Here is a 26373-nt window from a genome sequence, read left to right as displayed (position 1 = left end):
AGGCAACACATGTAGAAGGTAGTCAAGAAGGCATACGGCATGCTTGCCTTCATTGGCTGGACCGTTGAGTATAAAAATTGGCAAGTCATGTAGCTGTATAGAACCTTAGTTAGGCCACACTTGGAGTATAGTGTTCAATTCTGGTCGCCACACTACCAGAAGGATGTGGAGGCTTTAGAGAGGGTGCAGAAGAGATTTACCAGAATGTTGCCTGGTATGGAGGGCATTAGCTATGAGGAGAGGTTGAATAAACTCAGGTTTGTTCTCACTGGAACGAAGAAGGTTGAGGGGCGACCTGATAGAGATCTACAAAATTATGAGGGACATAGACTGAGTGGATAGTCAGAATTTTCCCAGGGTAGAGGGGTCAATTATTAGGGGGCATAGGTTTAAGGTGCGAGGGGCAAGGTTTAGAGGAGATATACGAGGCAAGTTATTTACACAGAGGGTAGTGGGTGCCTGGAACCTGCTGTCAGAGGAGGTAGTGGAAGCAGGGACGATAGTGACATTTAAAAGGCATCTTGACAAATACATGAATAGGATGGGAATAGAGGGATACGGAAGTGTAGAAAATTTTAGTTTAGATGGGTAGCATGGTCGGCGCAGGCTTGGAGGGCCGAAGGGCCTGTTCTTGTGCTGTACTTTTCTTTGTGGCCATTCGGCCCATCGTGTCTGCACTAACCCTCTGAAAGAGCACCCAACCTAGGCCCACCCCACAAAACCTGCACATCTTTGAACAGTAAGGGGCAATTCAGCACGGCCAAGCCACCTACCCTGCACATCTCTGGACTGTGGGAGGAAACCGGAGCACTAGGAGGAAACAGGCAGACACGGGGAGAAAGTGCAAACTCCACAAAGACAGTCACCCAAAGCCAGAATCAAATCTGGGTCGCTGGCGCTGTGCTGCCCTTTAGGTGCTGTTCATGATATATATTCGGTCCAAGTCATAAATTGAGGTTGTGTTGAGTGTTCTCAATCTGCACTGCCCCCTGGAGAGGGACTAATGTGGGACATGTCTGTTAAGAAGGTGAATTCCAATCGACGTTCTAAAAAACTGCAATTAAATTCAGACACCAGTAAACTAGTTTATTAATAATTCATCTTTATTAGTGTCACATTTATTGACTACAGCTCCGCCTTCAACACCATAATCCCAGCCAAGCTCATATCAAAGCTCCAAAACCTAGGACTTGGCTCTCCACTCTGCAACTGGATCCTTGACTTTCTGACCAACAGACCACAATCAGTAAGAATGAACACCAACTCCTCCTCCACAATAGTCCTCAATACCGGTGCCCCTCAAGGCTGCGTACTTAGCCCCCTACTCTACTCCCTGTACACACACGACTGCGTGGCAAAACTTGGTTTCAACTCCATCTACAAGTTTGCTGATGATACGACCATAGTGGGCCGGATCTCGAATAACGACGAGTCAGAATACAGGAGGGAGCTAGAGAACCTAGTGGAGTGGTGTAACGACAACAATCTCTCCCTCAATGCCAGCAAAACTAAAGAGCTGGTCATCGACTTCAGGAAGCAAAGTACTGAACACACCCCTGTCAGCATCAACGGGGCTGAGGTGGAGATGGTTAGCAGTTTCAAATTCCTAGGGGTGCACATCACCAAAAGTCTGTCCTGGTCCACTCACGCCGACGCTATCACCAAGAAAGCACAACAGCGCCTATACTTCCTCAGGAAACTAAGGAAATTCGGCATGTCCACATTAACCCTTACCAACTTTTTCAGATGCACTATAGAAAGCATCCTATCGGGCTGCATCACAGCCTGGGTATGGCAACTGCTCGGCCCAGGACCGCAAGGAACTTCAGAGAGTCGTGAATACCGCCCAGTCCATCTCACAAACCTGCCTCCCATCCATGGACTCCATCTACACCTCCCGCTGCCTGGGGAAAGCGGGCAGCATAATCAAGGATCCCTCCCACCCGGCTTACTCACTTTTCCAACTTCTTCCATCGGGCAGGAGATACAGAAGTATGAGAACACGCATGAACAGACTCAAAAACAGCTTCTTCCCCACTGTCACCAGACTCCTAAATGACCCTCTTATTGACTGACCTCATTAACACTACACCCTGTATGCTTCATCCGATGCCAATGCTTATGTAGTTACATTGTATATCTTGTGTTGCCCTATTATGTATTCTCATGTATTTTCTTGAATTTTGTTTAATTCCCTTTTCTTCCATGTACTGAATGATCTGTTGAGCTGCTCGCAGAAAAATACTTTGCACTGTACCTCGGTACACGTGACAATAAACCAATCCAATCCAAGTAAGCTTGCATTAACACTGCAATGAAGATACTGTGAAAATCCCCTAGTCTCCACATTCCGGCACCTGTTCAGGTACACAGAGGGGGAATTCAGAATGTCCAATTCACCTAACAAGCATGTCTTTTGGGACTTGTGGGAGGAAACCCACGCAGACATGGGGAGAGGATCTTTACACTTGGAGAGATAGAACCAGAGGGCAAATAAGAGGGGGGGGGGGGGGGGGGGGGGGGGAACTAATCTCATTTTAGTCAGAGATTAGGCGAATTTTCTTCGGAGTCTGGAACTCCTTTCTCCAGAGAGCAGTGAAGACCGGGTCAGTGAATACGTTCAAGACGGAGGGAGATAAATTAGGTTATCAGGGGGACAATGTGGGGCCACAATGGGATCAGCCACGATCGTACGGAATGGCAGAGCAGGCAACTCACTACTTTGAAACAACAGGATTTTTTTCCCATGTTTCCCCAAGGGTGTAGGCCATAAGTTAACATTTGTCCAAAAGATGTAGTTACATTGTATATCTTGTGTTGCCCTATTATGTATTCTCATGTATTCAATGTTCAATGTTCATGTGGGAATTAATCTTTCCAGCACCTCAGCGTACGAGCCTAACGGCATACGAGCCTGTCTTACAGCACGAGTAGTGGGCAAGGTCGGTAATCTACAACTTCCATCAATTATAGTTTGAAAATATGTTTTGTGGTTTATAATCTGTAAGGGCGCTAATTGGTCGTAACGAGGACCAGCCAGGAAGGGCCATAAGAGAATTGGATTTAATCTAATATCGTGCATCTTCCATAGCTTTAATTTAAAAGGGTAAGTCATGGCAGGAGAACTCAAAGCCTTGGATTGCTCCTCCTGCTCCACGTGGGAAGTCGGGAACATTTCCAATGACCGAGCCCAGCAGGAAGTGTCTCCAGCTACAGCTCCGGGAAGCCCGGGTTTCGGAGTTGGAGCGGCGGCTGGGGACACTGTGGAGCATCGGGGAGGCAGAGAGAGGTGGTCACACCACAGACTCAGCTGGCAAGAAAGGAATGGGCGACCACCAGCCAGAGCAAGAGAGGCAGGCAGTGCAGGAATCTCCTGTGCCATTCCCCTGCAAAACGGATATATCATTTTGGATACCATTGAGGGGAATGGCTTCGGGGGGGAAAGCAGCAGCAGCCAAACTCGTTGCACCGCGGTTGGTTCTGTTACGGAGGGGCGGAGTTAAAAAGTGTGGGAATGCAATAGTTATCAGGGATTCGATTGTAAGGGGGATAGGTAGGCATTTCCGTGGCCACAAATGAGACTCCAGGGTGGTATGTTGCCGCACTGGTGCTAGGGTCAAGGATGTCTCGGAGCGGTTACAGGATATTCTGGAGGGGGAGGGTGAACAGCCAGTGGTCATGGTGCCAACAACATGGGTTAAAAAAAGAGATGAGGTCCTGAAAGCGGAATATAGGGAGTTAGGCAGAAAGTTGAGAAATCGGAGCTCAAAAGGACTCGGGATTACTACCAGTGCCATGTACTACTCAAGATGTATCGGATGAATAGGTGCCTGAAGAGATGGCGTGAGGGGGAGGGTTTCAGATTTCTAGGGCATTGGGACCCCAATTGTTCACATTCTATTTTAATGATTTGGACAAGGGAACTAAATATTATCTCCAAATTTGCAGATGATACAAAAGTTGAGTGGGAGGGGGAGCTGTGAGGAGGATGCAGAGATGCTTCAGCGTAATTTGGACAGGCTCAATGAGTGGGCACATGCAGTATAATGTGGATAAATGCGAGGTGTTCTGCGTTGGCAACAAAAAAAATGGGAAGGCCGATTATTATTTGTTAACAATCTTTATTGTCACGAGTAGGCTGACTTTAACACTGCAAGTTACTGTGAAAAGCCCCAAGTCGCCACACTTTGGCACTGTTTGGGTACAGAGGGAGAATTCAGAATGTCCAAATTACTTTACTTAACAGCACGTCTTTTGGGGCTTGTGGGAGGAAACCCACGCAGACACAGAGAGAACGTGCAGACTCCACACAAAGTGAACCAAGCTGGAATCGAACCTGGGACTGTGAAGCAACAGTGCTAACCACTGTGCCACCCACAGAGAATGGGTGTAAATTGAGAGATGTGGATAGTCAGAGAGACCTTGATGTCCTTGTGCAGTCGCTGAAGGTAGGCGTGCAGGCAGTAAAGAAGGCAAATGGTATGTGGGTCTTCGTAGCAAGATGATTTGAGCATAGCAATAGATGTTTTACTGCAATTGTGTAGGGCATTGGTGAAGCCATACTTGAAGTATTGTGCGCAGTTTTGGTGTCCTTAGAAGAATTAGGAGCAGGAGTAGGCCATCTGGCCCCTCAAGCCTGCTCCGCCATTCAATGAGATCATGGCTGATCTTTTGAGGACTCAGCTCCACTTTCCGGCCCGAACACCATAACCCTTAATCTTTCTTTCCTTCAAAAAACTATCTTTACCTTAAAAACATTTAATGAAGGAGCCTCAACTGCTTCACTGGGCAAGGAATTCCATAGATTCACAACCCTTTGGGTGAAGAAGTTCCTCCTAAACTCAGTCCTAAATCTACTTCCCCTTATTTTGAGGCTATGCCCCCTAGTTCTGCTTTCACCAGCCAGTGGAAACAACCCGCCCGCATCTATCCTATCTATTCCCTTCATAATTTTAAATGTTTCGATAAGATCCCCCCTCATCCTTCTAAATTCCAACGAGTACAGTCCCAGTCTACTCAATCTCTCCTCATAATCCAACCCCTTCAACTCTGGGATTAACCTCGTGAATCTCCTCTGCACACCCTCCAGTCCCAGTACGTCCTTTCTCAAGGAGACCAAAACTGAACACAATACTCCAGGTGTGGCCTCACTAACACCTTATACAATTGCAGCATAACCTCCCTAGTCTTAAACTCCATCCCTCTAGCAATGAGGGACAAAATTCCATTTGCCTTCTTAATCACCTGTAAACCAACTTTCTGTGACTCAGGACGTTCTTGCTATGGAGGGAGGGCAGAGGTTTACCAGGCTGAATCCTGGGATGGTGGGACTGTCATACAAGGAGAAACTAACCCGGTTAGGATTATATTCATTGTTGTTTAGAAGAATATGGGGATTTCATAGTAATTTACAAAATTCTAACAGGATTAGACAGAGTAGATTCAGAAAGAATGTTCCCGATGGTGGGAAAGGCCAGATTAGGGGTCATAGTTTGAGGATAAGGGATAAACCTTTGAGGACTGAGGTGAGGAGAAATAGCTTCCAGTCAAGAGTGGTGAATCTGTGGAATTCACTACCACAGAAAGTAGTTGAGGCCAAAACATTGTGCAGTTTCAAGGAATTAGATATAGCTCTTGGGACTAATGGGATATAGGTGGGAGAAGGCAGGATCAGGGTATTGAACTTGAAGATCAGACATGGTCACAATGAATAGCAGGGCAGCGCAAGGTCGAAGGGCCGAATGGCCTCCTCCTGCTTCTACGAGCCTGGTTAACAGTGTCCCAATTAAGGGACTGGTGTTGGCTGACATTTGCTGCAAGCATTGGTTTGGCAATTAGGTCAAGTTGGAGTCAGGAGAGGTGACTGCATGGTTGGCAACAGTCCAATTCTACATCTACAGAACAAGTAAGAACACCAAGGCACTGATTTGAAGCAGCAATTGCTGTCTCAACGATGTACCACAACAGCATTGCCAATGCTTCAAGCAGTTAGCAATCAGACCTTGCACAAGCTGCGAGTGCTGGACAGTAAATTGCAGAGGGATGACAACTGGCCTTGTGTCTTCTAAACAGTCCCAAGACATGTGGCGAACCAGACATCAGGATGTGAAGAAGCAACACCTGCTCTTTTACGACCCAACAAATTTACTTGTATATTTACCCAAGAGGACATGGCATTCTCGGCCTGAGGCGCAGTCGTCTGCACACTGGGGAGGCGAAATGTGCCTCAGATGGCGGAATTTGAATGGAATAAAAATCTGTAATTAAAAGTCTTAACGATGATCACGAAACCATTGTCGATTCACTGATGCCCCCTTCAGGTGGAAGAACCTGCCACGCTGGTGATTCCAGATCACACACTATGGTTAACTCACACCTGCCCTTAGTTCAATTGTTGTCCAGGCCCCATAGAAGAATAAAAAACCTGTTTAGTAATTATAACAAGAATTATAATAACCTTTATTGGCAGAAGTAAGCTTACATTAACACGGCAATGAAGTTACTGTGAAAAGCCCCCAGTCGCCACACTGCAGCGCCTGTTCGGGTACACAGAGGGAGAATTCAGAATGTCCAATTCACCTAACAAGCACGTCTTTCGGGACTTGTGGGAGGAAAATCGGCGCACCCGGAGGAAACCCACGCAGACACGGGGAGAGTGTGCACATTCCAGACAGTGACCCAGCCGGGAATCAAACCCAGGTCCCTGGTGCTGTGAAGCACTATGCCACCCACTATATGTATGAAGTTAAGCTTCCAGTTGCCTGTCACTTTGTGCTTCATCTTACTCCCCAACCTCATGCATTGTTCCATGATTTATCCAACGTAAGTTAATCAGCTGCCTCCACGGTTTTCATCTCCATTTGCTTTGCGCCATCATCTCATGTCACCCCCCCCCCCCCCCCCGTTATATTCTCCCCAAATATTAACTGAACTCATTCAAGTTATAAAAAAAAAGTTAAAGAAATAGCAAAAGTCAGCCATTCAGCCCTTCGAGACTGCAACCTGCTAACCATCTCTCCCGACAGATGGCGCTTGACCCAAGCGTTTCCACCAAACAGCCACTAAATCTTGGGGGTGGGAAAGTTGACTGATACAGCCAAACTGTTAGAATCCTTAGTGCAGGAGACCCTTCAGCCCATCGAGTCTGCACCGACCCTCTGATAGAGCACCTCACCGAGGCCCAAACCCCACCCAACTATTGGACACTTAAGAGGCAATTTAGCGTGGCCAATCCACCTAACCGGCCCATCTTTGGGTTGTGAGGGCGAAACCCCCAGACATGGGGAGAATGTGCAAACTCCACACGGAGTGACCCAGGGCCGGGATTTGAACCCGGGTCCTCAGCGCCGCAGTCCCAGTGCTAACCACACGCTGTCCCTCAATCCGCCTAACCTGCACATCTTTGGGACTGCTGGAGGAAATCGAGCACCTGGAGGAAACCCACCCAGACATGGGAAGAATGTGCAAACTTCAAAGTCACCAGGAGGTCGGAAATGAACAGGTCCCTGGTGCTGTGAGGCAGCAGTGCTAACCACTGCGACCCACATTAGTTTGCCTGTTCCCCAGACTCTTCGCTTTTATAGGTCCCGTTTTCATCTCAACTTCCACCAACAAACAGGAAGGTTCTCTCAACTGATCCTGCCTAGGACTCTCTCTCTCTCTCTCTTTCCCCCCCCCCCCCCCCCCCCCCCCCCGGGTTAAAGGGCCGATTCTGTATCCATTGTAGAAAGATCCTGAGGGCACTTAACAGGGTGGATGCAGAGATGCTTCCCCTTGTGAACTAGGGGACACAATTTAAGGGGCCCCCATTAAGACGAGGAAGAGGAGAATTTTGCCCCCTAGGTTATGAATCTGCGGAACTCTTCCCCAGCAATAGAGGCAGGGTCATTGAATATTAGGTCAAAAGGTAGAGATTCTTCACGAACAAGGGAGTCAAAAGGGTACCATAGACCTGCTGCACACCCTGAATACGTACCTAGGCCTACCTGATAATCCCATCTAATTTGCACTGTTGGACACTTAAAAGCGGCAATTTAACACGGCCAATTCACCTAACCTGCACATCTTTGGACTGTGGGAGGAGAAAGTGGTAACTCCACACAGTCACCCCGAGGTTAAGAGTCGAATGGCAATGCTAACCACTGTGCCATCCTGGTGGGAATGCAAAATGGAGGCCACAATTGGATTAGCCGTGACTTTATTGATTGGCAGAGCAGACTCCAGGGAGCTGAACAGGGCGTCAGCACACTGAAACAAAGAACTGCACAAGAAAGCGTAAAGTCAAACTTTTATTCTTAATGAATGTCACCATATATAAAAAAAACAAAGCATAATTTACTACACAGTTACAATGTTCGCCAGTCAGTACTTGGGTTTTTTTTAGAAGACCAACATGGCAATCTTAACGTACACTAATATTATTTTAAAAAGATCAATTTTAGGTACAGGTCAGGGCTGTAACAAAGCTTCCGAAATATAACTGTCCCATTAAAAATAAATGGGGTGTTGGGCAAAAAACACAAGTGGAATTTTCACCCCCTGATCCCTAAACAAAATCTTAAGCATATCACAGCGCAGCACCTTGTTCAGACCCAAGGCTGGACACGTGCTTATGGGCATCAGATGGATCAACTCTGCTGACAAACCAGCAGTTGGGACAATGGGCTGATCCTGGTCAGGGAAGGAATTGCAGATAAAACAGCAACCACAATGACCCAGCAGGCTCCCTCACTGGTCTTGGCTCAGTGACAACAAGAGAAGAAATGGCACCCAGTGTAAGTATCGGCAACAACATCCGCGGACCAGCCCACATCCCGATCAACGATGCAGCCAGGGCGGGAAGTGCACCGTACAATTAGAGGGAAAGCGCACAGAGAAAAAGTTAAAACATTCTGCCGAACAAGAAATGCTGTCCAGTCAAATTAAAGCTTGGTCACAGCCCTTGGATATTGTACAGAACCAAAACACCATCTCCACAAGTCAACAAAAAAAAAAGCTGGTACAGCGAGGAGGCACTCCAGGAAGAGTCTTGTCGTTTACAGACTGGATGAACAAGCCGAACCGAACAGGCTGGGCAAACACTAAAGAATGTAGCCACTCAGCTCCCAACTATCAACCCCCGCCCCATAGCTGCACACATCAGGCCTGGGGCAGCTCCAAACTGCAGTAACAGATCACGGGGGCCACAAACAATGTTCCCCAATATTGACCGTCGATCAATTCGGAATTGGCAATCGTCACAGGGTGGGGGCAGTGACTCTCAGCACCAGCTGGTGCAAAGTTGAGCCACATTCATGGAACTCCGTGAAGGGATTTAAGAGTGTCCGTTTCAATTAGCTGCGGTACTGGCCGAGGCTGAACGGGGTGGGGGGGAAAACAGATTGGGTGGGATAAAGAGATTTCAGCCATCAGTGACGGTCGTCAGCCTGCCAATGCTCCCTGGCGCAGACTCTCAAACCATTCCCATCAGGATGGTAACACATGTGTGTGCACTTTAAGTACCCAGCTAGACAATGGTTAACCCAGTATTACAAATGACACCCACTACCAAAAGGTGGGTGTCGCAGTACAAGCCAAGGAGCGAAATGAAACATTAGTGTTTTCAGCCAAAGAAGAAGTCACATGCACCACAGGACCGACAAGTTAAACCCCCTTCCTCAACCTGAATGATGCCTCGCTCAGGAGGTCAGATTCTGCTCAAACAATAACCGTTTAAGATAGCGCTGATTCCCGCTGCGCCGTAACGTATATCCCAGCCATACCAGCATTACTCTGCAAACAGGTGGCGGTGCTGTTTTTTTTGTGTGGGGGAGGGCGAAAGGGAGACGGTAAGATGACGAGTTAAAACCCTCAGTGACTTTTCTTTTACTTGGCAGAACAACCACTTTGCTACCAGGTACAATGGGTCCCACTATCAATGATGTTTAGTTTCGACTTGGAGCAGGTTCAAAACTCCCCGTTTCAACAATCCCTCAATGCCCCCCCCCCCCCCCCCCCCCCCCCCAAAATAACCTCTTGCCGTACAACACATTCCCAATCACTGGGCATCTTCAACATGACCGGCAAAGTTACGCAGCTTTCATGACTTGGCTCTGCCAAGTTTCACAGTAACACTGACTCCTGCAGTGCACAAGACAGACAGGCCGACACAAGCCGTGGGCACGGATGATCAGACCAGGAGACACTCCGTGCACGACGGAAGCACCAGAGAGCCTTGCGCGGGGGATGAATGAGCAGCAGCTACATGGAGCTGGATGCGCAAACCGACGGAGCCATTTCCCGCTAAACATTTACTTGGCAATTGCTCGAGAAACAAAAAGTTAACACTAAACCTCGAGTTCTTTACAACCGAACACAGGAGGACAGATCTTTCAAAAAGTTGTCAATTCATTGGAATAATGTAGAAAAATGATCTAAATACAGGACAAAAGACTAATTAAAGGAGACAAAGAACCGATCACGGCGATGAGCTACAGCTCAACACCAGGGACGCGACTACAGTGCAGCGAGCCACATTTTACAAAATGGCGCTAACGGGAGCCACAATTCAGTACTTAGAGCCAGGGCAACAGGCTGACCATCAGTTGTAGTCTCAGCCCAAAGCGCGACACCTGACCGCCCCCCCCCCCCCCCCCCCCCCCTCTCCAGACTCAGGCGGCTTATACGCCAACAGCAGTTTTAAACACTCTGCACCACACAGAGATGCAGTCCACTCTCGAGACAAAGAATTCTCCAGTCAGGAACAGGGTCCCAAAAAATAAATAAAAAAAAAAACAGAAGAAAGACGCACTTACAAGTTAGAATCGTTTCACTGACTGAAGGATGATTTGCCAAACTGGGGGGGGGAGCCAGCAGAAATCTAAAGTACCATTCTTTTTTTTTTTAAAAAAAACACCAAAATCAAAACAAACTTGATCAGATCTCAACTCCTCCCTGCCAAGGTAGGTATAGGTTAGAATCAGGAATTTACATTAAAATGGCGGCTTCTGTCAGAACAAAAACACAATCAGTACAGCAGCTGGAGAATGGTTCCATAATAGCACAAGTGGCAACTGTTAGAAGTAGAGTTTTCTCTAGATGCCTCCTCTCCCCCCCACCCCCTCCCAGCTCGCATGCCATGCTAACAGACTACAACTGATCAGGGAGAGGAGCAGTCAGCTGCACAACCGATTAACTTTTTAAATCCTGGAAACGTTATCTATATATAGCACACTACAGTGGTCGCACTGGAGACGGAGTGGAGTGGCAAGGACGGAGCACACAGCCGGAGGAGGGGGACGGAGGTGGGCCTAGCGCATCTTGTAGTCGATGGAGCCGGACATCTCGCACAGTTGCCCCTTGAATTCAATGTCGACGGTGAAATCGAGGTCCCGCTGGGAGGGGGGAAAAAAAAGGGGCAACATTTAATTAATTGTTTCCACTTAGAATAAAATCAAGATGCCTGGCGGTGTAGTGCCAATGCAGGAGAGGCACCAGGAAAACACCACTCCCAGTTTTAGATCCCGCTCAAGCGCAAATGGTCAGTTGTCATTAACCTTGTGAAACATTTATTTTTTTGCACCTACTCTGGTTCCTCTATATTGCTTTTGCAAGAGGCCAGAGGTATGCAGAGTACTTAAAACACAGAACAGCTGTAACCTCAGCCGTAAATGTTTCTACGCTCACGTGCTAATGTTTTTTAAACTCACAGTGTTCTTGCTGTTGGGCTTCATGCTGACAGTTCCGAAGATCTCCTCGCCTCGCTTGACTGTCAAGTAATCCTCCATATAAAAAACAGTCTGCTTCCAGTGAGTGTAAGGGGCATCAGGGGCTGCAATTCAAGAGGATTAATGCCGTCAGCACCAGTATAGTTCACCCACAGACAGGAGAGCGCGAGGTTGGATTGGGAGTTGGCGGGTAACTGGCAAGATTGTAACGCTGCCCCCATGGGCACTGCACCCCATAGCTATTCAGCATGCAAGCAAGCAGGGATGTGCCAGAAGACTTCAGCCGGAGCCCCAGGACTGTACATTTAGAAAATTAGGAAACCGGGCCAACCGCAGAGATCATTACCCCAACTTGAAAATAATGAAATTCTCTCTTCAGAACCCAAGCCTCAGACATTAATATTGATGCAGACAAGGATGAATAAAATCAGTTATTGATGGCAAGACATATTCGGGTTCTTATCTCAATGTTTCACCGTTTTAGAGTTTGAACCCGGCTGCATAGTTATTTTTGGAAAATCTTTTTATTGGCTCTTCTGTTTGTTAACAGTTGTGTGCATACATTACATTTTTCTTGCCCACGCTAATTTACTTTAATGTACAGAGAAGTTTATTTTGTCCTTCATTTAACTAACTACTGTATGTACATTTCGTTGGCCTCTAGATTGGACTATAATCATTTACAATAGTTTGCAGACAAGGAGCAGACATAAAAGGGGAGCGGTTCCCGGAGAGGATTTCAGAGGTTTGAGCTTAACGGCTTAAGAGCACGGCCACCAATGGCAAGATGAAGATTGGTGATGCAGAACAGGCCAGAATTACGGGAGAATGCAGAGACTGAAGTGGATGGCCCAGAGAGGGGTGGAGGGGAAGGGAGCGAGAATGCCACAGAGGGACGTGGATGCATGTTTTTAAAACAGAGGCCAAGTGTTCAATGAAAGGCCAGGATCAATATTCTGGGTCACCCGGAATGTAAAGGACAAGACCACCACCTCAAAGCTTCCTTCAAACTGTACCTGTGGAGAAACCCGTCCTTTTGTGGCATCTTGTGAACTCAATGTTGAAGTACGCTACCAGCGCATGGATGTAGTCGTTGCGAGTGACTTGTAGGCAGAAGGGTGATGTGAATGACAGGTCTTCTACTTTCACGGTGTAGATGTCGACCTCCTGAAATGTACAGATAGCTCAACTTATTACACCATTCCCTTCACAGCACACAACTCTTTTCAGTTAAACTCCTTCAAGGCAATACAGTAGCAGTGGTTAGCACAGTTGCTTCACGGCGCCAGGGTCCAAAGTTCGATTCCCCACTGGGTCACTGTCTGTGTACGTTCTCCCAGTGTCTGTGCGGGGTTTCCTCCGGGTGCTCAGATTTCCTCCCACATTCCAAAGATGTGCAGGTTAGGTGGATTGGCCATGCTAAATTTCCCTTGGTGTCCCAAAAAAAAGGTTAGGTGGGGTTACTGGGATAGGGCGGAGGCATGGGCTTAAGTAGGGTGCTCTTTCCAAGGGCTGGTGCAGACCCGATGGGCCGAATGGTCTCCTCCAGCATTGTAAATTCTATGTATCTTCTAGGCTAGTGCCATTATTGACAATACTGGAAGATAGGGCGGCACGGTGACACAGTGGGCGGCACGGTGACGCAGTGGTCAGCACTGCTGCCTCACAGTGCCAAGGACCTGGGTCACTGTCCATGTGGAGTTTGCACATTCTCTGCGTGAGTCTCACCCCCACAACACAAAGATGTGCAGGGTAGGTGGATTGGCCACGCTAAAGTCCCCACTAATTGGAAAAAAAAGAATTGGGTACACAAAATTATTTTCAAAAAGACAATGCTGGACTGTATAGTAATAGCCTTTAATTGTACCAACCAACGGGTTTGCCCTTGCACCCTGGTCTAATGTAGGAGAGGGCCAGCTTGCACCCATTGTCTCCACCTCGTCACCCAAAAGAGGAAGTTCTGATTTAGATGCTAACCTTAATGAGGCAGGCATTGGTCACCAGCTGCTTGGGATCCACTACATCCACCAATGGTTCTTTGATTGCCACGTCCTTAATACAGGACATATCGAAACCGTAGACATTCTCCCACCCTGCAAGAGAAAAGAGGCTGGTCACCAAAGCCGACTCCGCGTTGGACCCCAAACATAAAACCCAAAGAAAGCCACACAGGTACGGAACCATTCTCCCTTTCTATTGCTGAATGAACTGGTTTCTGCCATGGGTTTAAGTGGGGAATGAGAGTTGACCCTGGGCGAAACAGGAACCCAGCTGCTGGCCAGGACTACCCAGCTGGAAGATCCGTGCGGATAAGCGGGGCTGGATAAGGACCACAAGTAACTCGCCGAACAGTCAACGGCGCTGCTGCTGCAACAGGTGCGAACAAGCCATGTTCAGTAGATCTCACGCAAAAAGATTCACACGTCACTATGCATAATTCAATCCTCGGCATCGTTCCACTTGTGCTGAATTTAGGTCATTATCACGTGGAAACACCTTCCCCGTTTTACTCCTCGACGGCATGTCACTGCCTAAACCTAAACATCGTGCCTCGTTATGCTCAATTATCCTCTCCAGAGAAATCCAGCAATCATTTTAATCATGAGACCGACCCACGTGGCGGCACGGTAGCGCAGTGGTTAGCACTGCTGCCTGACGGCGCCGAGGACCCGGGTTCGATCCCGGCTCACTGTCCGTGTGGAGTTTGTACATTCTCCCCGTGGCTGCGTGGGTCTCACCCCCACAACCCAAAGATGTGCAGGGCGGGTGGATTGGCGATGCTAAATTGCCCCTTAATTTGAAAAGAAAAATGGAATACTCTAAATTAATAATAAATAAAAAAAATCAACCCACAACCCTTGAATGAACCACATATATGTAGATAGTACCTTAAATGTCATAAAAGCTTGGCACAATGACAAGAGTTACCCAAGGAGACAGAATATTAGGTAACCAAACTGCTTAGCTAAAATGTTGAAAATAGACAAATCTTAAACTTACAGTGGATTTTGTAGTCCTTGTACTGGCGGTCTTCGATGGCTGTGACATACAGAGCAGCTCGGTCCGGGAAAATCAGGCCGTCTGGTTGCTGGAGGAGGTATGGAAAGATGAAGAATGAACAACATGCAATAAAACCCGAGCCTATAACCAAATTGTCAATGAGAAAACACTGCCCGCACCGTGCAAAGGGTGAATATCAAAGATTGAATTGAAACTATGGCCTTGTCCCGAGCAAGTGTGACTCAACAGCGCAAGGCGACACCCTGAACCCATTTAACACTTACCAGCCACTTGTCCCTTGCATAGATGACAGTATTCAGCATCGACTCATAAAAGAGACAGTAGCCCATCCATTCACTGATGATTATGTCCACCTTCTCCATGGGAAGCTCCACCTCCTCCACCTTGCCCTTGATGATAGTAATAACTGCGACAGGAAACACGAGCAGTCAGTACATTCACAAGCAGCGAATGCAGAGCTCCCCACAACTTTAGCCTCCCAATGCCGTGGAGAATTAGGTTGCAGGTAGGCATAGCATTAAAAATCTCAAGCATAATCAAACCAGTTGTTCTAAGACAGTAAAAAGGCAGAGAAACTCCACAGACATGGTGTCAACTCCAGTTAGTAGATATCAGACGACAAGCAGCTAGTCCTTACTGAGAAGATTGCTATAACACAGCTGCCCTGCAACTTAGTACACAAGCGCACTCATTATAATTTATAATTAGCCACAAAAATACCAATTTGCAACAATATTTGGGTTAGGATCAACCTCAGAGGAGTACAAATCAAAGATTAATCACGAGGATGGCGAATAAATAAAATACAAGCTCATGTAGACTTGCGCAAGTTTCAGTTCCACTATCAGTAAACATCAAATAGTTCGGTAAAATAAGCTCTATCTCATTGAAAACAGGGAGCAAGACAATGCACGTGCCGGTCACAAGGTTCTAGAATTGGCAATAGTCTCAGTGTACACCCAGGGATGTCTTCACAGACCACATACCCACAGAGCCTCAGCAGCCACAAGTGAAACCCATTTCTATGTTCCCATTAATTGGCAGATCTCACAAGGTGCTGAAAGCAACAGTTGTTCTACTGGAGGCTCTGCCAGAGGCCCTATCTATAAGCACCAAAAAAAAACAAGAGCTTAGTGGGCAGCGGTTTCACTTAGAACATAGAACAGTACAGCACAGAACAGGCCCTTCGGCCCTCGATGTTGTGCCGAGCAATGATCACCCTACTCAAACCCACGTATCCACCCTATACCCAGAACCCAACAACCCCCACCTTAACCTTACGTTTTAGGACACGACGGGCAATTTATCATGGCCAATCCACCTAACCCGCACATCGTTGGACTGTGGGAGGAAACCGGAGCACCCGGAGGAAACCCACGCACACACGGGGAGGACGTGCAGACTCCGCACAGAGTGACCCAGCCGGGAACCGAACCTGGGACCCTGGAGCTGTGAAGCATTTATGCTAACCACCGTGCTGCCCACTTGGCATGGTGTTCTAACACTCAGATAAAAATAAATCCCAGCACAGGCCACTGCCTACTTTGGACTTCCACACGCCTCAGACTAACTACCTGTGTAATTAAAAGGAAAATTTCCAGCATCCCACGCTTTTCAAATGACTTGCTTTTGTTCTTTGCTATGGTTCTGATCTTTCCCACACTGCATTCTGTAAGGCTCCCCCCTCCTGACTCCCTTATTTCCCCATCCTTTATTTTTTGCCGTTATGATTTTGATCCACCGATGATTAATGGACATGTATCTTCAAGTCAAGCAGCAGAGAGGACGAATGCAAGAAGTTGCAACATAATACATGGTGGTGGCAACTTTGAACTCAAAACTTTTCAGCACCCAAGAGATGGGGTCAGACTCCAAAGCCGTATTCTGCCCGGTTACCAGGTGGAGACGGACCTTCACTCACTCCATAAAGTGTGCGAGTTGCTGTATTTCTGGAACTGCAGAGACCTCAATGAGTCCACAGTGAAAACCATTGCAGGCTGCAAACAGAGACCTGGATCTGAAAGTTTCCTGTGAAGGAAGGTCTGCTGAAAGACAGCCATCTGAAACAAAGACTCTCTTTCCCGTTACCTATTCCTTCCACCCCTGTTTGTCTGCACATTGTGGGGGTCAAGTTAAAGTGCGGGATTAGGAAATAGATAATAGTTAACCAGTTGTATTTGCTGCATATTATATTATAGTTCTTAATTGTGCATAAATTTACAAACCCAGTGAGTGTAATTATTGGGCAGCCAAGGGCCAAAGATGTCTAAGAAGAATATGGGGAGATCAAATCGAGGGATACAAGATTCTAAAAGGCATGGATAAAGTGGATGTGGAGCGGATGCTTCCTTTTGTGCAGCATTCTAAATCGAGAACTATAATCTTAGAATAAGAGGTAGCAAATTTAAAACAGATTTGAGGAAAAACTATTTGTCCCAAAAGCTTGTGAATCTGTGGAATTCGCTGCCCCAGAGTGCGGTGGATGCAGGGATGAGTTACTGCATCGGGCAGGATGGTGGAGCTGAGGCCAGGATGGGATCAGCCATGATCAGATTGAAGGTGTTTAGGCTCGGAAGGCTAAATTGCCGACTCCTGCTCCTAGGTCATGTGTTCTAGGGAGGAGATGCTCTGGCTGATTTCGCAATCCAGCTCTTGGACTGTAGCATTGCAGGTAACAGACGAGAAACATATCAGCTATGATATAATGGCGGAGCACAGCTGAATTCTGCTCATATATCTTATAAACCCACGCAGACACTGGGGGAAAGTGCGATCTCCGGGTTCCTGCCGCCGTGAGGCAGCAGCACTAACCACGTTGCCACCATGCTACCGGGTAATTCTTCTACCCAGCCATACCAAGCTGCCTGTAAAATTGTGCCCCACAGCAAGTCAGCACTTCCAAGAGAAACAAAAACAAGACTTAAAAAGTTCGAACTGTCAACTGGCTATAAAGATGGTGTAACATCGAGCGCAAGTAAGTGGATCCTTACCGTGGTCTAGGTTGTTTGCTTTAATGATCTTTTCAGCATATTCTGAGATATTGGAGCACTCGATCTGTTTTGCAAAAACAAACATTTTTGAACAATCACAAATGCTTTCTTCACATATTTGAATTGGGGAAGGTTGAAAGTAGGCATTCTGCATTGGCAGTTTCCTTTGTATTTGAGGAAGATGCCAACGAATAGTGACTGGAGCTCCTATACCTCGGCGCTAACCACACATTCTCTTGCTGGCAAGTCCAGTGAGACTCTGACTTATAAGAATCTTTATTAGTGTCACAAGTAAGCTCACATACACTGCAATGCAGTTACTGTGAAAATCATCTAGTCGCCACACTCAGATGCCTGTTCGGGTACACCAAGGGTGAATTCAGAATGTCCAATACACCTAACAGCACGTCTTTCGGGAGGAAACCGGAAAACCCGGAAAGGACATGTAGACTCCGCAGACAGTGACCCAAGCCGGGAATCGAACACGGGTCCCTGGCGCTGTGAGACAACAGTTCTAACCACTGTGGTAGCTCTGACTTGGATTGATAAGTCAGGGTGCGCAGATACAGATTGATCACTCGGCCCATCTTCCAGTTATGTCCAAGCCTAGATACTCAAGACCACAGAGGCACTGCAGATCCTGCCTGCTCATTTTCCAATACCAATTAATAGACACACGTGGACCTTTCTTCCTGTATCTCAGGGGCTGCTGTGGGGGTCATCTAGTTGAGACCAGCCAATTATTGCACACCCATATATTTCTCAGCGCATTAGAATGGCACATGGCATACAATAATGATAACCCTTTCAATTAATACGGTTCAGATTCATAATGATGAAATTAGATTACTACAGCATCTTGTGTTTCTATACATCAGATTTACTGTGGGCAGTGAAATTGTTTGGTTATGAAGGTGAACAACGCAAGCCACGATGAGATAAAAGATGAATGATTCCCAGCGTAGCAAACATGACCAGCTCAGGCATCACGGACCAGGAATACCATCAATTGAGACTTGCTAACGATCGATGTGGTGCGATGCTTACCCCAATAACTTTCTTGGCACCAGCCTTGGCGGCAAACATACAAAGGATGCCTGTTCCGCTGCCCACATCCAGGACAATCTTGTCCTTGAACAGGTGTCTGTTGTGGTACATGGAGTTCCTGTAGGTCAAAGTGCGAACCTCATCCTTCAACATTTCCTACGGTTGGAAGGGAAAATGATGTTAAGAAGTTGCGAAAAGATTCTTGGCATCGCTGTTCAGTTTTATTAATGAGGGAGCAACTAAGATTCAAAGATGATCTACAGGCCACAGAGGCATGCAGATTCACTAGTGCCAGTCTCGAATGCTGGGACTGGGCTGAGCCCAGATTCTCCCTCCTGTGCCATGCCATAGGATCAAAGTCCCAGCGTTAGGCATTGAAACAAGCTGCCATGCTGCGCAATGAGTGAAATCAAGCATCAGGTTTCCAAATAACATTGGGGGGGGGGAAAGAGAGAGAACAACAAGTCTAGAACTTCCCTTAACCAGGTCCCACCTTTGCAATTCTTGCTACTCACCTCGTGAATGCCAAAGTGCGCATAAGAGTCAAAGTAATAGTCCTTGGAAGTCATGTCCTCTGCACCAGCTTTGACTGGTGCACTGCCATCCGGGCCACCAGGGAGTGTAGTAACCTGAAGGTGCAATGTAATAGGTTAGGTCAGGTTGAAGACGGATTTACCGTAACCGCGGGCCGTTTCTCTCCCCCCCCCCCCTCCTTGGAGGCAAGCAGTGGACATTATTACCCTGCAGCTTGCTTTGTTGCCCTCAAGGAGAATACTTCTAATTCCATCAAACTAAAATAAAAATCTGAGTGACATGGTCTCGATATCAGCCACTTGCACTCGAGAGGAACATTGATTGATTTTGACCATAGCAGATGGTCAAAATCAAAGGTTGCAGTCTGACTATTAAAACAATAAACCAGCGGAGCAAACAATTATTGTCGCAACTCCAGGTTTTAACCATAACTGCTGCATTTCTACCTAGCACCTTCTCAGGAGCACAATGAAAATGAAAGAAGGACATATTAGATGGACTCAGATCTTGCAGGGCGAGTAGGTGTTGGGAGAGACTGGTTTATAGGGGAACTTCCACAATATCAAGGTGGCTGAAGTTACAGCTGTTGATCTTCTAGATAAGGGACAGGGTTGCACTGTAAGAGCGGTTTGTAATCTTGGAAGAGGCTACAGATTACAGCGAGCAATGAAGCCACTGAAGGCATCAAAGAACAAGAATGAGACCGGCAGCCGATGCAGGCAGGATGATGGGTGCTGGATAGGATATGCAAAGAGGTTGTTCTGATGAGCTGATGTTTATAAAAAGGTAGGCAGATGTAAAAACATCTATCCTCAATTCTCTCATATACTTCCCCTTTTAACCCAGACAATAGTATAAGAAACAAACATTCTAGTGGACCATAAGACCTAAACTAAAGTTAGGATTCATGAGGGTCAGAGACAATCCCTAAAACTAAAGGTAACGTATGCATTATCTTGACAAATGGGACTAAAATAAAACTTCCCGTACAAACCACAACACATACCTACCTTATATTGAAATCAGAGAGATTAATGCAAATTTGGGATTCAGTATCAAGTCCCTTCATAAACCTTACAAAGAAATTCTCAACAACCAGCTTCACGTTAATCACGAGAACCTCAAGGTTACTTTTAACCACATCTTTTGACACAATTGTGTTACTGGGTGGTGAGCCACGTATCATTTCTGGTAGACTATCTAAGGACAACTTTTTTTTTTAATTCCACAATGACGGAAGATTTAAAGAGTCTGGATTCTACAAACTGCAGATAACATTACAGACTTCGGGAGATAAAAATGATCACATCACCCAGAGGTCAGAAGATTTCTAAAAGACAACCTGGGCTACTATTTCTTCAAACACAATAGAAAAAGTACTGTCTTTCAAACAAAAAGTTGCAGTGACTGTCAGACCCTCGTGTGGGGGAAAAAGGGATTTCAGACCCCCACCTATCTTGTTCCTGAACAATTAAGAATTTGGGCAGATTAAAAAGTGAATTGACTGGATGGAATTTGTGAACATTTAGCAATAATACAGATGCGTTATTTCTATTTGAGGGGGGGTTGTTTCTGAATGTCTGGTGGGACTGTGGTTTAATTCTTTAATAATTGTCAGAGGTTAAGGATGAAGGGGTGGGTGCAGCATTTGTTTGGGGACGGGGGAGGTTCGACAATGGGGAGGGGGAAGACGCAGCATTTTCAGTGGGTTCAGTGCTGGGTGGGAGGAGATATTCAGCAATGGGGCGGGGGGGAGTAAGAGATTGTGCGATGGGGCGGGGAAGGGAATAGATTCAGCAATGGGGGGGGGGGGGAGAGAGAGAAGATGATTCAGTAACGGGGGGGGAGAAGGGATTCAATAACGGGGGGGAGAAGGGATTCAATAACTGGGGGGGGAGAAGGGATTCAATAACGGGGGGGGAGAAGGGATTCAATAACGGGGGGGGGAGAAGGGATTCAATAACGGGGGGGGAGAAGGGATTCAATAACGGGGGGGGAGAAGGGATTCAATAACGGGGGGGAGAAGGGATTCAATAACGGGGGGGAGAAGGGATTCAATAACGGGGGGGAGAAGGGATTCAATAACGGGGGGGGAGAAGGGATTCAATAACGGGGGGGAGAAGGGATTCAATAACGGGGGGGAGAAGGGATTCAATAACGGGGGGGAGAAGGGATTCAATAACGGGGGGGGAGAAGGGATTCAATAACGGGGGGGGATTCAGTAACGGGGAGAAGGGATTCAATAACGGGGGGGAGAAGGGATTCAATAACGGGGGGGAGAAGGGATTCAATAACGGGGGGGAGAAGGGATTCAATAACGGGGGGGAGAAGGGATTCAATAACGGGGGGGAGAAGGGATTCAATAACGGGGGGAGAAGGGATTCAATAACGGGGGGAGAAGGGATTCAATAACGGGGGGAGAAGGGATTCAATAACGGGGGGAGAAGGGATTCAATAACGGGGGGAGAAGGGATTCAATAACGGGGGGAGAAGGGATTCAATAACGGGGGAGAAGGGATTCAATAACGGGGGGAGAAGGGATTCAATAACGGGGGGAGAAGGGATTCAATAACGGGGGGAGAAGGGATTCAATAACGGGGGGAGAAGGGATTCAATAACGGGGGGAGAAGGGATTCAATAACGGGGGGAGAAGGGATTCAATAACGGGGGGAGAAGGGATTCAATAACGGGGGGAGAAGGGATTCAATAACGGGGGGAGAAGGGATTCAATAACGGGGGGAGAAGGGATTCAATAACGGGGGGAGAAGGGATTCAATAACGGGGGGAGAAGGGATTCAATAACGGGGGGAGAAGGGATTCAATAACGGGGGGAGAAGGGATTCAATAACGGGGGGAGAAGGGATTCAATAACGGGGGGAGAAGGGATTCAATAACGGGGGGAGAAGGGATTCAATAACGGGGGGAGAAGGGATTCAATAACGGGGGGAGAAGGGATTCAATAACGGGGGGAGAAGGGATTCAATAACGGGGGGAGAAGGGATTCAATAACGGGGGGAGAAGGGATTCAATAACGGGGGGAGAAGGGATTCAATAACGGGGGGAGAAGGGATTCAATAACGGGGGGAGAAGGGATTCAATAACGGGGGGAGAAGGGATTCAATAACGGGGGGAGAAGGGATTCAATAACGGGGGGAGAAGGGATTCAATAACGGGGGGAGAAGGGATTCAATAACGGGGGGAGAAGGGATTCAATAACGGGGGGAGAAGGGATTCAATAACGGGGGGAGAAGGGATTCAATAACGGGGGGAGAAGGGATTCAATAACGGGGGGAGAAGGGATTCAATAACGGGGGGAGAAGGGATTCAATAACGGGGGGAGAAGGGATTCAATAACGGGGGGAGAAGGGATTCAATAACGGGGGGAGAAGGGATTCAATAACGGGGGGAGAAGGGATTCAATAACGGGGGGAGAAGGGATTCAATAACGGGGGGAGAAGGGATTCAATAACGGGGGGAGAAGGGATTCAATAACGGGGGGAGAAGGGATTCAATAACGGGGGGAGAAGGGATTCAATAACGGGGGGAGAAGGGATTCAATAACGGGGGGAGAAGGGATTCAATAACGGGGGGAGAAGGGATTCAATAACGGGGGGAGAAGGGATTCAATAACGGGGGGAGAAGGGATTCAATAACGGGGGGAGAAGGGATTCAATAACGGGGGGAGAAGGGATTCAATAACGGGGGGAGAAGGGATTCAATAACGGGGGGAGAAGGGATTCAATAACGGGGGGAGAAGGGATTCAATAACGGGGGGAGAAGGGATTCAATAACGGGGGGAGAAGGGATTCAATAACGGGGGGAGAAGGGATTCAATAACGGGGGGAGAAGGGATTCAATAACGGGGGGAGAAGGGATTCAATAACGGGGGGAGAAGGGATTCAATAACGGGGGGAGAAGGGATTCAATAACGGGGGGAGAAGGGATTCAATAACGGGGGGAGAAGGGATTCAATAACGGGGGGAGAAGGGATTCAATAACGGGGGGAGAAGGGATTCAATAACGGGGGGAGAAGGGATTCAATAACGGGGGGAGAAGGGATTCAATAACGGGGGGAGAAGGGATTCAATAACGGGGGGAGAAGGGATTCAATAACGGGGGGAGAAGGGATTCAATAACGGGGGGAGAAGGGATTCAATAACGGGGGGAGAAGGGATTCAATAACGGGGGGAGAAGGGATTCAATAACGGGGGGAGAAGGGATTCAATAACGGGGGGAGAAGGGATTCAATAACGGGGGGAGAAGGGATTCAATAACGGGGGGAGAAGGGATTCAATAACGGGGGGAGAAGGGATTCAATAACGGGGGGAGAAGGGATTCAATAACGGGGGGAGAAGGGATTCAATAACGGGGGGAGAAGGGATTCAATAACGGGGGGAGAAGGGATTCAATAACGGGGGGAGAAGGGATTCAATAACGGGGGGAGAAGGGATTCAATAACGGGGGAGAAGGGATTCAATAACGGGGGGAGAAGGGATTCAATAACGGGGGGAGAAGGGATTCAATAACGGGGGGAGAAGGGATTCAATAACGGGGGGAGAAGGGATTCAATAACGGGGGGAGAAGGGATTCAATAACGGGGGGAGAAGGGATTCAATAACGGGGGGAGAAGGGATTCAATAACGGGGGGAGAAGGGATTCAATAACGGGGGGAGAAGGGATTCAATAACGGGGGGAGAAGGGATTCAATAACGGGGGGAGAAGGGATTCAATAACGGGGGAGAAGGGATTCAATAACGGGGGGAGAAGGGATTCAATAACGGGGGGAGAAGGGATTCAATAACGGGGGAGAAGGGATTCAATAACGGGGAAGGGATTCAATAACGGGGAAGGGATTCAATAACGGGGAAGGATTCAATAACGGGGAAGGGATTCAATAACGGGGAAGGGATTCAATAACGGGGAAGGGATTCAATAACGGGGAAGGGATTCAATAACGGGGAAGGGATTCAATAACGGGGAAGGGATTCAATAACGGGGAAGGGATTCAATAACGGGGAAGGGATTCAATAACGGGGAAGGGATTCAATAACGGGGAAGGGATTCAATAACGGGGAAGGGATTCAATAACGGGGAAGGGATTCAATAACGGGGAAGGGATTCAATAAGGGGAAGGGATTCAATAACGGGGAAGGGATTCAATAACGGGGAAGGGATTCAATAACGGGGAAGGGATTCAGTAACGGGGAAGGGATTCAATAACGGGGAAGGATTCAATAACGGGGAAGGGATTCAATAACGGGGAAGGGATTCAATAACGGGGAAGGGATTCAATAACGGGGAAGGGATTCAGTAACGGGGAAGGGATTCAGTAACGGGGGAAGGGATTCAGTAACGGGGAAGGGATTCAGTAACGGGGGAAGGGATTCAGAACGGGGGAAGGGATCAGTAAGGGGGAAGGGATTCAGTAACGGGGGAAGGGATTCAGTAACGGGGGAAGGGATTCAGTAACGGGGGAAGGGATTCAGTAACGGGGGAAGGATTCAGTACGGGGGAAGGGATTCAGTAACGGGGGAAGGATTCAGTAACGGGGGAAGGGATTCAGTAACGGGGGAAGGGATTCAGTAACGGGGGGAAGGTTCAGTACGGGGAAGGGATTCAGTAAGGGGAGAAGGGATTCAGTAACGGGGGAAGGGATTCAGTAACGGGGGAAGGGATTCAGTAACGGGGGAAGGGATTCAGTAACGGGGGAAGGGATTCAGTAACGGGGGAAGGGATTCAGTAACGGGGAAGGGATTCAGTAACGGGGGAAGGGATTCAGTAACGGGGGAAGGGATTCAGTAACGGGGGAAGGGATTCAGTAACGGGGGAAGGGATCAGTAACGGGGGAAGGGATTCAGTAACGGGGGAAGGGATCAGTAACGGGGGAAGGGATTCAGTAACGGGGGAAGGGATTCAGTAACGGGGGAAGGGATTCAGTAACGGGGGAAGGGATTCAGTAACGGGGGAAGGGATTCAGTAACGGGGGAAGGGATTCAGTAACGGGGGAAGGGATTCAGTAACGGGGGAAGGGATTCAGTAACGGGGGAAGGGATTCAGTAACGGGGAAGGGATTCAGTAACGGGGGAAGGGATTCAGTAACGGGGGAAGGGATTCAGTAACGGGGGAAGGGATTCAGTAACGGGGGAAGGGATTCAGTAACGGGGGAAGGGATTCAGTAACGGGGGAAGGGATTCAGTAACGGGGGAAGGGATTCAGTAACGGGGGAAGGGATTCAGTAACGGGGGAAGGGATTCAGTAACGGGGGAAGGGATTCAGTAACGGGGGAAGGGATTCAGTAACGGGGGAAGGGATTCAGTAACGGGGGAAGGGATTCAGTAACGGGGGAAGGGATTCAGTAACGGGGGAAGGGATTCAGTAACGGGGGAAGGGATTCAGTAACGGGGGAAGGGATTCAGTAACGGGGGAAGGGATTCAGTAACGGGGGAAGGGATTCAGTAACGGGGGAAGGGATTCAGTAACGGGGGAAGGGATTCAGTAACGGGGGAAGGGATTCAGTAACGGGGGAAGGGATTCAGTAACGGGGGGAAGGGATTCAGTAACGGGGGAAGGGATTCAGTAACGGGGGGAAGGGATTCAGTAACGGGGGAAGGATTCAGTAACGGGGGGGAAGGGATTCAGTAACGGGGGGGAAGGGATTCAGTAACGGGGGGAAGGGATTCAGTAACGGGGGGGAAGGGATTCAGTAACGGGGGGGAAGGGATTCAGTAACGGGGGGGAGGGATTCAGTAACGGGGGGAAGGGATTCAGTAACGGGGGGGAAGGGATCAGTAACGGGGGGAAGGATTCAGTTAACGGGGGGAAGGGATTCAGTAACGGGGGAAGGGATTCAGTAACGGGGGGGAAGGGATTTCAGTAACGGGGGGAGGAAGGATTCCGTTAACGGGGGGGGAGGGATTCAGTACGGGAGAGAAGGGATTCAGTTAACGGGGGTGGGGGGGGAAGGGATTCAGAGTAACGGTGGGGGGGAGAAGGGATTCAGTAACGGGGGGGGGAGAAGGGATTCAGAACGGGGGGGGGGGGGGGGAGCAGGGATTCAGCAACGGGGGGGGGGGGGG

General features: G+C 48.2%; 1 protein-coding gene across 1 annotated transcript; it reads right to left on the bottom strand.

Moving 5' to 3' along the window:
- Positions 1-8275: 8275 nt before the first annotated feature.
- On the bottom strand, positions 8276-19432 carry prmt1 (protein arginine methyltransferase 1). The gene is made up of 9 exons (XM_038783441.1): positions 19279-19432; positions 18764-18919; positions 17717-17780; positions 14990-15132; positions 14706-14793; positions 13683-13798; positions 12722-12872; positions 11688-11809; positions 8276-11372 (listed from the first exon to the last, which is right to left on the bottom strand). The coding sequence occupies exons 1-9, from the start codon at positions 19330-19332 to the stop codon at positions 11289-11291; spliced, it is 978 nt and encodes a 325-aa protein (XP_038639369.1). The 5' UTR covers positions 19333-19432; the 3' UTR covers positions 8276-11288.
- Positions 19433-26373: the final 6941 nt, after the last annotated feature.

This window comes from Scyliorhinus canicula, chromosome 23, assembly GCF_902713615.1.
Source record: "Scyliorhinus canicula chromosome 23, sScyCan1.1, whole genome shotgun sequence".
Classification (NCBI taxonomy): Eukaryota; Metazoa; Chordata; class Chondrichthyes; order Carcharhiniformes; family Scyliorhinidae; genus Scyliorhinus; species Scyliorhinus canicula.
This window is presented reverse-complemented; position numbering and strand designations above follow the sequence as displayed.

Excerpts from the sequence above, each read along its gene's own strand:
- prmt1 (XM_038783441.1), bottom strand. The coding sequence starts at position 19,332 with ATGACTTCCAAGGACTATTACTTTGACTCTTATGCGCACTTTGGCATT. Across the intron at positions 17,781-18,763 it reads GTGCCAAGAAAGTTATTGGG|ATCGAGTGCTCCAATATCTC; the intron begins GTAAGCATCGCA and ends TTTGCAAAACAG. Across the intron at positions 13,799-14,705 it reads CAAGGACTACAAAATCCACT|GGTGGGAGAATGTCTACGGT; the intron begins GTAAGTTTAAGA and ends TTTCTCTTGCAG.